This window comes from Piliocolobus tephrosceles, chromosome 2 (genome assembly GCF_002776525.5).
Source record: "Piliocolobus tephrosceles isolate RC106 chromosome 2, ASM277652v3, whole genome shotgun sequence".
NCBI lineage: Eukaryota > Metazoa > Chordata > Mammalia > Primates > Cercopithecidae > Piliocolobus > Piliocolobus tephrosceles.
The window spans coordinates 87,444,868-87,457,365 of record NC_045435.1 but is presented as its reverse complement, the minus strand read 5'-3'; the positions used below and the strand labels follow the sequence as shown (position 1 = coordinate 87,457,365).

The following is a 12,498-nucleotide window of genomic DNA, read 5'->3' as shown; positions in this document are numbered from 1 at the left end:
TCAGAGTCCAGACAACACAGTGGGGGTTCACACTGGTTTATTGGGGGCCCTGCCGGGCCAAGAGCTCTTCAGTGCATAGGCAGATATGCATGTGGGGCGGTGCTAGGAACTGGGGTAGGCCTTAGGCAGGGGTCACTGGCAGGTGTTGTAGATCTGCACCTGCAAGTTGATGGCTTGAAGCACGCTGCGCATCCTGGCCTCCAGCCCGTCCAGCTGGGCTGCCTTACCCTCCAGTGCCCGCTCATTCTCCTCATAGGTGCCTTCCAGTTCTAGGAAGGGCAAGTGTCAGTTTAGAGGGGTCTCCTGCAGTCCTGTGTCTCTGGTGCCCAACTGCCCCATTTCTCACCCTGTAGCCGCTGCAGCTTGTCCTGAGTGGCCTGCAACAGGTCCCGAGCCTCATCCCGCAGTTGCTCTGCCCTTGCCTGTGCAGCTAGCACACCCTGGGCCTTGCGCTCAGCCAGGGCCTTCACCGTCTGGTACTGATCACCCAGAGGGCCCCGTAGCAGCTGCAGATGTAGAGGGTTAGGTTAGAGTGGTAGCTCAGTGGAGGCCCATCTTCCACCCCTACCTTCTCTAGCTGGCTCTGACTCAACCCACCTGCTCAGCCTCCTGGGCACGACCCTGGGCACTGCCTGCCGTTTCTTCTGCTGTAGAGGCTGCCAGACTATTTCCCGCCCGTTTCAACTTCAGAGCCTCCAGGAGAGCATCCAACTGCCGAGCCCTTTCACCTGCAGAGCTCAGTGCCTGCTCTGCACCTGCCATCCTCTCTTGTACCTGCCATGGGTGAGCCAAAGGTTACACAGATCTACAGTCCATGCCCATAACCTTATCCCACTGATGTCCTAGGAAGACCTCACCTGGTATAGGGTCTGCTCTGTGTCCCATGTGTCAGCCACTGCCCCCTGGATGGCACCCTGGGCAACACCCTGTGCCCGCTGGGCCTCCTCCAGTGCTGCCTGTACTGTCTCTGCCTTCTGTTTCTCACCCTCAGCCCGGCTCCTGGGGAAAAGGGGGAATCAGAACCTGGAGGTATCAAAACCAGGTGTCAGGGGCCAGGGATGGGGTCAGACCTTGCCCGCCGTGCATCCTGCAGTAACTGCTCGGCACGACGCACATCTCCTACAGTACGTGCCAGGATCGCGTCCACATCCGCCAGGCTCCGGACTCGCTCTGCAATCGCACCCGCCAGGTGCTGGATCTGCTCAGCTGAAGCTGGGATGGAGAGCTCTAGCACCCGTGTGGCCACCATCTCAATGCTATCAGGATCAGCCCCCTCCTCTATAGGGACACAGCAAGAGCTTAAGAACATAGATTCTCCAGCATGGGCATGAGGATATAGTTTTGGGATGTGGACTCAGGACATGTACATGGGATAGGGGTTTGTTACCAGCCATAAGGATGTAATCACAAGGACAGGGACTATACAAGGGGCTCAGACTCAAGAACATTTACCTGGGACCACATATGGGCAAGGAATCAGGAGCCAGTCAAGGGATCATAAACACTAATCCAGTGTAGGCCCTGAGGCTCAAGTATTAACCAAGGGAGATAGAGACACAGGGAGTTGCCAAAGGAACAACCACATGGCCTGGGACACATGGGAGGCTCACGGTTGAGGAAGTCCTTCACACTCTGGACAAGTTCTCGAAGTTCCTGGTTGGCCTGTTCCACCTGTCCCCTGGAAGCATTAGCCTTGTCCAGGGCTGCCTGGGCCCGCTGCTGTGCCTCACTTGCCTGCCGACGAGTCTCAGCCACTCTGCTGAGGATGCTACCACCTTCTGCCAGTGCCCGCTGCAGCTCTGCCTGTGTGTGCCGGGCCCGGCCCAGTGCTAGGTCTGCTGTAGCCACTGCCCCATTGCAGCTGAGGCCCCCACATCGGGGCTGCCCATCCTCATCTCGACAGCCGGCACCCCCACAAGGGCTTGTAGCACAGGGTGCATCCCCTGGTGCCCCACACACCTGCCAGGCACAGAACAAGTCAGGGCCCTGTGGGAGGAACATCTACACCCACCTGTCCCACCCAACACTTGCACCTCACCAGCTCATTTATGCCTGTCAGGCTCAGGGTGTGGGTATGGGCAGAAAGCTTGCCCAGGGCCTGCTGGTTGGCCATGTGTTTGCTGTTGAAGTCCTCATTCTGGGCATCCATCAGTGCCTCTGTCCGATGCCGAGCACTTGCCGAGTTGCTCACAGGGCTAGGTACTGCCAGGGCCGAGGTGTTGGCAGAACGTTCTGCCTCTGCAGACTGGCTATGGGCATGCCGGATGCTGTCATAGGCACCTAAATTGGGCAAAGGCAGACAGTCAGCTGAAGACTGACCCTAGTCCACCTGCCTAGTTGGCTAACAACTCACCTAGGAAGTTTGAATGTTTGAGCAAGTCAAGATGCTGGTCCAGCTGCCGCAGTGTGAGATTAAGTGCAAGCCTGTCTCGCTCCAGACCACTTAGTGCATGGTTGGCATTGAAGTTCTCATCCTGCACATCTGTCAGCTCTGCCTCCAGTTGAGTCAGGTGCTCAGTGGCCTCCCCAATTTCACGCCTGCGATGATGGAGAGGGGGCTGTTTAGACAGGCTTCAGCCCTGGTCCACTGGGCCTCTGCCCCATCCCACCATGTATTCTTAGGTCCTTCCGTACCGCAGCTCCTCTGTGGCCTCCACAAGCTGTGCAGTGGAGGCGGCTGAGGTGTTGCGGGCACCTACGATGCCCTGCACAATGCCCAGCTTCTCCTGTATATGCCAGAAGCTGCTCTCAAAGGCACCCAGCACACCCGTCTGCTGCAACTCCTGTGCGCGCTGCTCTAGGCGCCGTGTACAGGCAGCCAAGTCCTGCACCACTCGGTCCCAATCCCCGAAGCATGCATGGCAGGGATGGCAGGCAGGAAAGAATCCTGAGAAGCCACGGGCACACTGGTCACAGCGCACACCAGACACGCCTGGGCGGCAGCTGCAGTGACCTGTGGAGCGGTGACACTGAGGTTTATCTGTTCCACGAGGGTCACAATCACAGGCTGCAAGAAAGAGCAGAGGACAGAGTTAGGGCCACTGTGGGGCGTTCTGGGAAGTCCTGTCCTCCATCCACCCTGGCCCCGCTGGCTCCCTCACCACGGCACTGCAACCCAGGGTCTCCCCAGTGGAGCTCTTGGCACTCAGAACAAGTCCGCCCTCCAAAGCCGGCACGGCAGTAGCACTGCCCTGTGAACTGGGGTAGGAACAAGGCAGGGTCAGAGCCTCTATCAGAAGCTGAGCCCTCGAGACAAGAAAGACACCTGACCCCAGCTAACCAGGGATCTGCAGGAGGGTCCCATACCTCATTGCAGGTGGGGCCTCTGGCCTGTCTTGGGTGGCAGGCACAAGGATGGCAACCATGGCCGCTGGTGAAGTTCCAGAAGTTGGGGGCACAGTGGTCACAACTAGGGCCCTGGACATTGGGGAGGCATGGGCACTGCCCACTGCTTGGATCACAGTGGCACTGGTCAGGAGACGGGCACTGCTGGGGATTTGTGCCCAGCAGGTTGCAGGTGCAGCCTGTGCCAACCAAGATGAGCACAGTAGTCAAGAGGAGGCCAAGAAGCAGAACCCCAACTCAGCCATGCCCTCCCACACTCATACTCACGGTGACAGCTCTGTCGGGCAGCCTGCCCGTGGAAGCCAGGCTTGCAGTGGGCACAGTGTGGACCCTCTGTGTGGTGTAAACAGCGCAGGCATTGCCCCGTGTGGGGGTCACAGGCATCAGGATCCATTGGGTCAATGTTCCCACTGCACTCACACAGTTGGCACCGGCCACCTGGCCTTGATGGGTCCCCAAAGTGCCCAGGGGCACAAGCTTCACATCGCAGCCCTGCCCACAGTCAAGAGGAAGCTGTGAGTGCTCAGTCCAGCCAACTCACCCTGATCCCACGCCTGCCCCCTATCCACTCACCCGTGTAGCCTGCCCGGCAGTGGCACACAATCTTCTGGGAATATTCATCCCGGTGGCAAGAAGTAGCAAAGTGCCGCTGGCTCCCAGGACCTTCAGGACAGGGACAGGGCCGGCACTGGCCCCCATATGGCAGTCGTGGGTCCCCGTGGAAACCAGCAATGCACCTGCAGGGAGGAGGAAGAAGAAATGTGTCATCCGTGGGAAGCCTGTCCACCAACCAACCCACTCATAGCTACTCCAGGCTCACCTTTCACAGTGCTCACCCCCTGTGTGATCACGGCAGCCCAGGCAAGCGCCTGTGTGGGTGTCGCACTCATCTGCATGCCCATTGCAGACACATGGCCGGCAGTTAGGGAATCCCCACTGGCCACGCTGGCAGCGGTCACAGTGAAGACCAAAGGCACCAGTTCGACAGGAACATTGGCCACTGGTCTTTTCACAGAGACTGCTGAGCGCCCCCTCGTGGCTGCACTGGCAGGCTAGGAGCAAGGCAGAGACTGAGCCAGGGAATGGGGTCGGAGGGGAGTGTGGGTTGGGGAGGGTCTCAGGGGAGTGTGGGTAGTGGGAGTCTAGGTGGGAAGGTCAGAAAATGGAAGAGAACTGCAACTGACCCAGGTTGAGAGTAGAGAGTCCAAGACTTAGTTTGAGGAAAGAAGCAGCATGTCCAGAAGGAGGAAAGAGAACAGTAATGGGAAGGAGAGAGAAGCATAGCAGGGAACAAGAGGCAGGAGAGTACCTTGACAGCCTGTGGGGCCAAAGCCATAGTAGCCAGGGGCACAGAGGTCACAGCGGCGCCCAACCACTCCAGGCTTGCACAGGCACTGACCACCATGAGGGTTGCACTCAGAACTCAGTGAACCTTGAGGGCTGCACTGACATGCTGTGGGGAGGAGGGTTGGGCCAAGTCAGGCTGGGTCCCCACCTCTGCCCCATCAACCCACATCACAGACACTCACACAGGGCACCATTGTAGATGAGGGTGGACAGGCTGAGGAGGAGGGGCGCGCAGGCCTCAGAGGGAGAAGTCTTGCTGGGCACCAAACCCTCCTCCTGGCATTGGTAGCGTTCAAAGGTGGCCCGGCGCTCCAGGGCAGCAGCATCACCCCCACTAAACATCTCTAGCACCAGGGCACGGGGCAGCAGCACCAGCTGAAGGAGTGAGCAAGGAAGATCGCAGTTCAGACCTGGGACCACATAGGCATTGCCTTAGCACTGCCACAAGCCTGCCTACCCTGGCACCACTATGGGCCTGCCTCTTCTGCCACAGACCCCTGCTATCCCACAAGTCCCACACCACAGGCTCTGCCATCTTGGTTGGTGTGGGCAAAAGGAGATTATTTACCGAGTCAATGAGCAGGCCAGGTCCAGAGTAGGGAGTCTCAGGCTGGGCACTTCCCCCTGTGCGTACCAGCTTCAGATGCAGCTTGTAGGAGATAGCAGGCTCAAGACAGACAGGATTGGGAAACACCATGTACCTGGGGGCAAGTGGGGACAGGTGCAGTGGGTCATCTAGGGGCCCTGTACAAATCATCTGGGCCTCTCCCATCCTACTCCCAGCAACCAGACCATCAGCCAAAGCAGAGACTATAGGTGGGTTGGGTTGGGCTGCGCTAGGCCAACAAACAGCTGGGCACCCCAAGAAAGAATCTGCACAGAGGCCGGGCGCGGTGGCTCAAGCCTGTAATCCCAGCACTTTGGGAGGCCAAGACGGGCGGATCACAAGGTCAGGAGATCGAGACCTTCCTGGCTAACACGGTGAAACCCCGTCTCTACTAAAAAATACAAAAAACTAGCCGGGCAAGGTGGTGAGCGCCTGTAGTCCCAGCTACTCGGGAGGCTGAGGCAGGAGAATGGCGTAAACCCGGGAGGCAGAGCTTGCAGTGAGCTGAGATCCAGCCACTGCACTCCAGCCTAGGTGACAGAGTAGTGAGACTCCGTCTCAAAAAAAAAAAAAGAATCTGCACAGAATAGTCCCGTAAAGGTGGCCCTCTAGAATCATACATCCACCTGTGCAGACTCACTGGAAATCCTCATAAAGCCTAGAAACCCCAGGAACTTGCCAATTCTCCTCAATAACCACTTCACACTTCCTCTGACCCCAACCTACAGCCGACAACAGCTGCTCCTCTTCATCAACACTACATCACCCCCTCTCTTTGTCTCCAAGGCTTTCCTTTCCCATTGTGCTGCAAACTCATACTTGGGTTTTTTTATCCCATCCCAAAAATTGTTCTTCAATCCCTCATCTTTTTTCTTTTTCTTTTCTGATTTATTTATTTATTTACTTGATATGCAGTCTCTGTTGCCCAGGATGGATGGAGTGCAGTGGCGTGACCTCAGCTCACTGCAGCCTTGACCTCCTAGGTTCAAGAGATCCTCCCACCTCAGCCTCCCAAGTAGCTGGAACCACAAGCACACAACACCATGTCTAGCTGATTATTTTATTTTTTGTAGAGACAAGGTCTTGCCATGTTCCCTAGGCTGGTCTTGAATTCCTGGGCTAAAGTGATCCTCCTGCCTCAGTGTCCCAAAGTGCCGGGATTACAGGCATGAGCCACTATGCCTGGTCTAGAGGAATTTTTTTTCTAAACACAAGTCACAGTTGGCAAAATGTCTATAATAGGCACAGCCAGGTTCAACATGTTATTCTTTTTCCTTCTGTTTGAATATTTACATGGTCAAAAACTAAAAGCAATAGGCTGAGTGCGGTGGCTCATGCCTGTAATCCCAGCACTTTAGGAGGCCAAGGCAGGTGAATCACAAGGTCAGGAGATCGAGACCATCCTGGCTAACACGATGAAACTCTGTCTCTACTAAATATACAAAAAATTAGGTGGGCGTGGTGGCGGGCGCCTGTGGTCCCAGCTACTTGGGAGGCTAAGGCAGAAGAACAGTGTGAACCCAGGAGGTGGAGCTTGCAATGAGCCGAGATTACGCCACTGCACATTTCCCATTACGCCACTCTACCACCACCATTGTGAGTCCTCCTGATAGTGACACCAGGTGATTTCCCATTAATTCCTGCCTTGGGTGACAGAGCAAGACTCGGTCTCAAAAACAAACAAACAAATAAACAAAACATGAAACAATGAAACAGGGCTGGGCGCGGTGGCTCACACCTGTAATTCCAACACTTTGGGAGGCCGAGGCAGGCAGATCACGAGGTCAGGAGATTGAGGCCATTCTGACCAACATGGTGAAACCCCATCTCTACTAAAATACAAAAAATTAGCTAGGCATGGTGGCGTGCGCCTGTAGTCCCAGCTACTCGGGATGCTGACGCATGAGAATTGCTTGAACCCAGAAGGTGGAGATTACAGTGAGACGAGATTGCACCACTGCACTCCAGCCTGGTGACAGAGCAAGACTCCGTCTCAAAAAAAAAAAAAGAAACATGAAACATGAAACAAATACTACCCAAAGTGTAATAAAACATTAATCAGACCAGGCACATCACTGCTCAGAGTGCTGTGATGCCACAGCCCCACCACTACCACTCTACCACCACCATTGTGAGTCCTCCTGATAGTGACACCAGGTGATTTCCCATTAATTCCTGCCTTGGCCTCTGGGCCTTAGACCCCTGAGAGAGCAGGCCTTGATCTGTCTACTTCCTTTCTGTGAACAGAGCCATGCCCAACAGAGCCTGGCAACCAGCATTCTGGAGGTATTTGAAAGGAACAGATGAATGAGCTGTGGGGTCTTCCAGGTGCCCTGCAGGGAGCTTAGGGCTGGCCCCACAACCCCCTGCCATTGTGAGTGCTACCACCAGTGCCCTCACCTGGCGTGTGGTTGCAGAGTCCCTTGGATGTGGTCATCTTTGGGCAGCACATGCCCACACAGGCTGTGAGCAGGCACAGGCCCTGGACGCTGCACAGTCAGTTCCAACTCTGCCCATTGCTCAGGGACCTGGGAAAACGGGATGATGGAGGAGATGCTTCCACATGCAGAGGTTCAGCTCCAGATTAGGTAACAGTGTCTAACCTGGGGTTCTAAGCGCAGCAGCAGGTCATAGTCCATGGCCTTCGGCACAGAGGCCACGAGGAACTCCAGGGCCTGACCTTCCCGTAGCCGCACAAAGCCTGAGCCAGTCCAGGATGGAGTTTCCCCGGGAGTAACCAGGCGCTCCACCACATCGAGCACCTGGGAGATAACACAGCCAGGGATGGAGGCTCAGGTGAGGCTTTGCCTCTTCTGCCCCATTTCTCCTGCCAAAGCTAGATATCACCCCTATCCCCCAACAAGGTACTGCCCATAACCCCACCTCTCCAGTCATAGATGTGTCCACCCACATCCAGCCCTCTGCTTAGTGGAAGGCCCCACACCTGCCCTCGGGTGTCCTCAGCCTCCCAAGTTAGGTGGTCCAGGAAGGGCCGGAAGTAGCCAGGTTGCACCTGCTCACAGCATCGCCCGACCATGTGCTGGCGGCAGTGGCATTGACCTGTGGCCTCATCACACCTGGAAGGAACTCTGTGGTTACTCAAGAAGGACCTTCTCTCCTGCTCAGGATCTTTCCCCATCCCTTCCCAGGCTCCCTTTACAGCACTTACTGGGGATCCAAGGCACCACCCACGTCGCAGTCACAGGGGCGGCAGCCGAGCAGGTCGTGGCTCAGGCCCCAGTGGCCAGGCTGCACGAAAGGAGTTGCTGGGGGCCAGAAACAGACCTCCAGACCCCCTCGCCACCCAGCAGGAAATCCCAACCACACATCTTAACCTCAATCACTCCTCAGTGAAACCATGCCCCCCAGACCACTGGCCCATACCCTTGGCCTCCCAGACCTGAGGCTTCTCAGCCAGGACTGGATCCTAAGCTCTCAGCACCCATCCACTGGCATAGATATCACACCCCAGCCCTGTGCTCTAAGGACAAATCATGACCCTAGAACTCCAGCCCCCTCCAGTCGCACCAGGCAGCGGTCACATCCACGTCCAGTCACTAGACGTTTGCAATAACAGGATCCACTGTTGGGGTCACAAGGAGTACTCCCAGGCACCGTGCCCCGTGCATTACATTGACATCCTGCGGGGAAGGAGGACCATCAGCACTTTGGGGAACTGTGACAGTGCTCATGTTCAGCTGAGTCAGGAGTAAGAGGACGGGGATTAAAGGTCAGCATAGAAGTTAGGGCAAGAGACACATACGCCGGCAGCCCAGAGGGTCACTGATGCTGAGCCCAAAGAAGCCATCACGGCATTGTTGGCAGCGAGTGCCCACCACATGTTCTTTGCAGCGACACTGGCCCGAGACCAGTCCCAGTGCAGGGTCGTCATGGGAATCACAGCGACCGCCGTCTTGAGAACCCATGGGGTCACAATCACAGGCTGATGGCAAAAAGAGATACAGGGTCACTCACCCTATCTCAACTAGCGCATTACCAGTCCTCTCCTAAGCCTAAGGGATCCCACCCTGGATCCCTGGTCTAGCTCTATCCCAAGCCCCTAACCCCAATTCCCTGCAATCTAGACAGCAGTCCAGCTTTCTAATTCCTGCCCCAGGCTCAGCTTTCTCTCCCCCTGCCCAATCCCAGCCTCACAGCGGCACACAGCCGGATCCCGCAGGTCCTTGGTTGGGTCACGGTAGAAGAAGGGCCGACAGAGCTCACAGTGGCGCCCAGCTGTGTTATGCTGACATCCATCACATACACCTCCACTCACATTGCCAGATGCCAGGTATACAGCCATGTCGAAGTGGCAGCTGTGGGTGTGCCCATGGCACTCACACTCTGGCAGGGGAGGAAGGGCAAGGCAAAGGCCACTTAAGGAACCAGATCACAAGGGTAAGGAGTAGGCCACCTTAGATCCCTATCACAGGCTAGAATTTGTGGGTAGGGGCTCAGGGACTTCAAGGCTTCAGCATCATAATGGTTCCCTACCCAGAGCAGACTGTAGAGGAGTATTGAGGGGGTCCCAAGGGGCATCAAGGCCTGCATACTCTTTGGATACAGCCTGGGTTTTAGGGGTTTGACCAACCGGATCTAGGTTCTACCCAGGGCACAGCCAGGCTGCAGTGTTGGAGCTATGGAGGCCAAGATCTCACTCACTCCTACAGGCATGACTATGGCCGTCCTCAGCCGGATGCCAGGGCAGGTCATGATAGAAATCCTGACACTGTTCGCAGTTGAGGCCACGTGTGTTGTGTTTGCAGATGCAAGCTCCGTGCACCTATGGAGGTTGGCAGGCAGGTTGTCAGCACTGCTCAGCTGTGTCCGCCCCTGCCCCTAGCCCTATCCCAACCGTCTGAAGCCCCTCACCATGCCCTCAGCATGGGCTGGTGCCCCTGGGGCGGGTGCACACTCTGAGGCGTGTCCATAGCAGAAGCAGTTGCCACGTACAACCAGCTCATAGAGGGCATAGTAGTACTTCTCTCGGATCTCCCTCCGTGGGTCGAGTAGGTTGTCTCCCAATGTGTGTAGACGAGTCAGGTTCACCCGTAGGTTGGTGATCTTCAACAGGTCTGAAGTGGGGGCAACGGGGGCCAACTGACCAGGCAGGCCCCCGCTGCCCCCTGCCCACCTAGGGGCTCAGCTGCCAAGGTCACCTTGAAAGACCTCCTGTATACTGCCACCCGAGCTAAACTGGGCTTGGCACTTGCCCTAGGAAGCACCCAAAATAGTTACTGAGGCCCCAAATAGTCCCTAGCCGGACACGGACTGTGCCAGGCTCAAAGGGTGGAGCACTCACTCTGAATCCGTGAGCTGTAGGGGTCTGGGATAGGGATGGCAGGGTCCAACACACGATAGATGACCTGGAGAGGCAGGGAGTTCATAGTGACGCTGAACCTTGCCTTAGGCCCATCATCCCCAGCTTCCGGCCCCCAGCCCAGATGCCAGTCCTCACCTCGCCTTCAGTGGATGGCTCAATCTCTGAGTAGCGGGACTCACAGACTACATCATCCCAGTGCCGTGGAGGGGCTAGTGGGACTCCTGGGAAGTCAGCCCCACAGTCATAGGAGAAATATCGGTACACATGCCAGGTGCGGCCAAAGTCTGCTGAGCGTTCCACCAGCATGGCAGCAGGGCGAAATGTCTGGGTAGGGGGGCATAGCTGATCAGCAGGCACCAGGACCCAAGCCCAATCTAGGACTATCAAGAGCCCTGCTCAGCCCAAGACTGCCCTTAAACAGCTCACAGAGAGTGGGGGTGACTGGTGGAAGCCAGATAATGACCAGCAAGCGTGGCCACCTCTAATGGGGAGACTCAGGGTTCATGGGGCTCAAGGAGACAGCACCTGACCCAGCCTGGGACTGGAAAGGCAGAAAATCATGTGCAAAGGCCTGGAGGCAAATGGAAGGTGTGAAGGGATGAAGGAGCCTCCTGCATCCACACTCAAGGAGGCTGGGTTAAGGAGCTGAGACTCTGTCCAGGGGCAATGGAGAGCCAAGCAGGGTGGTTCGGGCAGGCTCCCAGATATGCAGGCACCTTGAAGGTCATAATGAGGTGTGTGAAATGAAACTCAGCCTCCAGGTCCAGTTGGATGGTGACCGCAGGGATACCTGGGACAGGAGTCGAAAGTCAAGGACTCAAAGCTACTGGTGGGCAGCCTGCTCACTTTTGCCCCACCCATGGCCTCACCATTCTCTGACTGCCACCAGGCTGCCCGCCGCTGTGGTGCAAAGCTGGTGACTACATTCTGGATGCGATGGCTCTGTGGGTTGTCTCTAGCAGAGAAGGGGCGCCGGGAGTCGCAAAGGAAGCACTTCTTTTCATCCTGGGTTGGATGGGAATTAGAATCAGTGCCTCAGGCAGTGCCAGCCCCACCCTGACTCAGCCTCTCACCCTGTCCCCAGCCACACCTGCAGGTGACTGACGATGCAGTAGGGCTGGGGGCCATTCAGGCCACAGGTGGATGAGGCAGTCAGTCTGTCAGCTCGGCCCACCAGCAGGTCGCCCGTGGCGGGGTAGCAGCTTCCCCTCGAACAGCCAGGCACATCCGGGGCAGGGGCCTGTGCCAGTGTGGCGGCCAGCACTGGGGACAGTAGTTCAGCCAGTTCTGCTGAGTTCCTATCCGGTGGCCCCACTTCATGTGCCCCAAGGACAACTACCAGGACCTACCATCACATTCCACAACCCCCAGTCCCCACCAGGCCCTCTCACCACTTAGCAGTAGGCCCAGTCGAAGTTCCCAGGGCAGAGGCTGTCCCCTCCCTCCTTCCCTTGAGGTCAGCTCCATCCTGAAGAGGAGAACAAGGGATAAGGGGAGGTGAACGGTCTCGGGCCCAAGCCCTCCTCCTTCCTTTGGGGTTCCGTGTCAACTCTGCCTGTGGGTCTTTGGCCCGCTTCTCTCCAGGCCCTCTGTCAGTCCCCAGGTCTGTCCAGCGGTCCCTCCAACAGCTTAGAGTCTTAGCGACTTTGAGCAAAGTTGGGAATCGCGGCAAGAAGGAAAGGCCGGAACGGACTCTGGGCAGGAGCGCAACACCGGGTGGAGAGCGCCCCCACCCCAACCCTACCCCTGCCCCCCGGAAACTGCCTTCGCCCCAGGAACCAGACACAGATCACTTCACCCACAAATATTTATTGTGCCCCCAAGCCCACACCTACACGAGGGCCAGGGGAGGGTAAGAGATTTGGTGCTTTCAACT

At 56.9% G+C, this 12,498-nt stretch overlaps 1 protein-coding gene across 1 annotated transcript; it reads right to left on the bottom strand.

Annotated features, from left to right (window-relative positions):
• Positions 1–20: 20 nt before the first annotated feature.
• On the bottom strand, positions 21–12,256 carry LAMB2 (laminin subunit beta 2). The gene is made up of 32 exons (XM_023231412.2): positions 12,014–12,256; positions 11,713–11,885; positions 11,492–11,627; positions 11,339–11,412; positions 10,758–10,946; positions 10,602–10,665; positions 10,172–10,374; positions 9,962–10,082; positions 9,455–9,643; positions 9,063–9,242; positions 8,828–8,940; positions 8,469–8,548; positions 8,244–8,376; positions 7,903–8,061; positions 7,700–7,827; positions 5,261–5,393; positions 4,875–5,067; positions 4,655–4,798; positions 4,166–4,397; positions 3,919–4,082; positions 3,613–3,837; positions 3,307–3,524; positions 3,102–3,198; positions 2,635–3,007; positions 2,354–2,538; positions 2,039–2,280; positions 1,611–1,959; positions 1,071–1,278; positions 858–999; positions 598–774; positions 347–506; positions 21–269 (listed from the first exon to the last, which is right to left on the bottom strand). The coding sequence occupies exons 1-32, from the start codon at positions 12,087–12,089 to the stop codon at positions 133–135; spliced, it is 5,397 nt and encodes a 1,798-aa protein (XP_023087180.1). The 5' UTR covers positions 12,090–12,256; the 3' UTR covers positions 21–132.
• Between the last annotated feature and the right edge of the window lie 242 nt (positions 12,257–12,498).

Coding starts and splice junctions, on each gene's coding strand:
- LAMB2 (XM_023231412.2), bottom strand. CDS start 12,089: ATGGAGCTGACCTCAAGGGAAGGAGGGAGGGGACAGCCTCTGCCCTGG. Junction 11,886..12,013: donor ACTGGGCCTACTGCTAAGTG/GTGAGAGGGCCT, acceptor TACTGTCCCCAG/TGCTGGCCGCCACACTGGCA. Junction 10,947..11,338: donor ACCTCATTATGACCTTCAAG/GTGCCTGCATAT, acceptor CCCCCTACCCAG/ACATTTCGCCCTGCTGCCAT.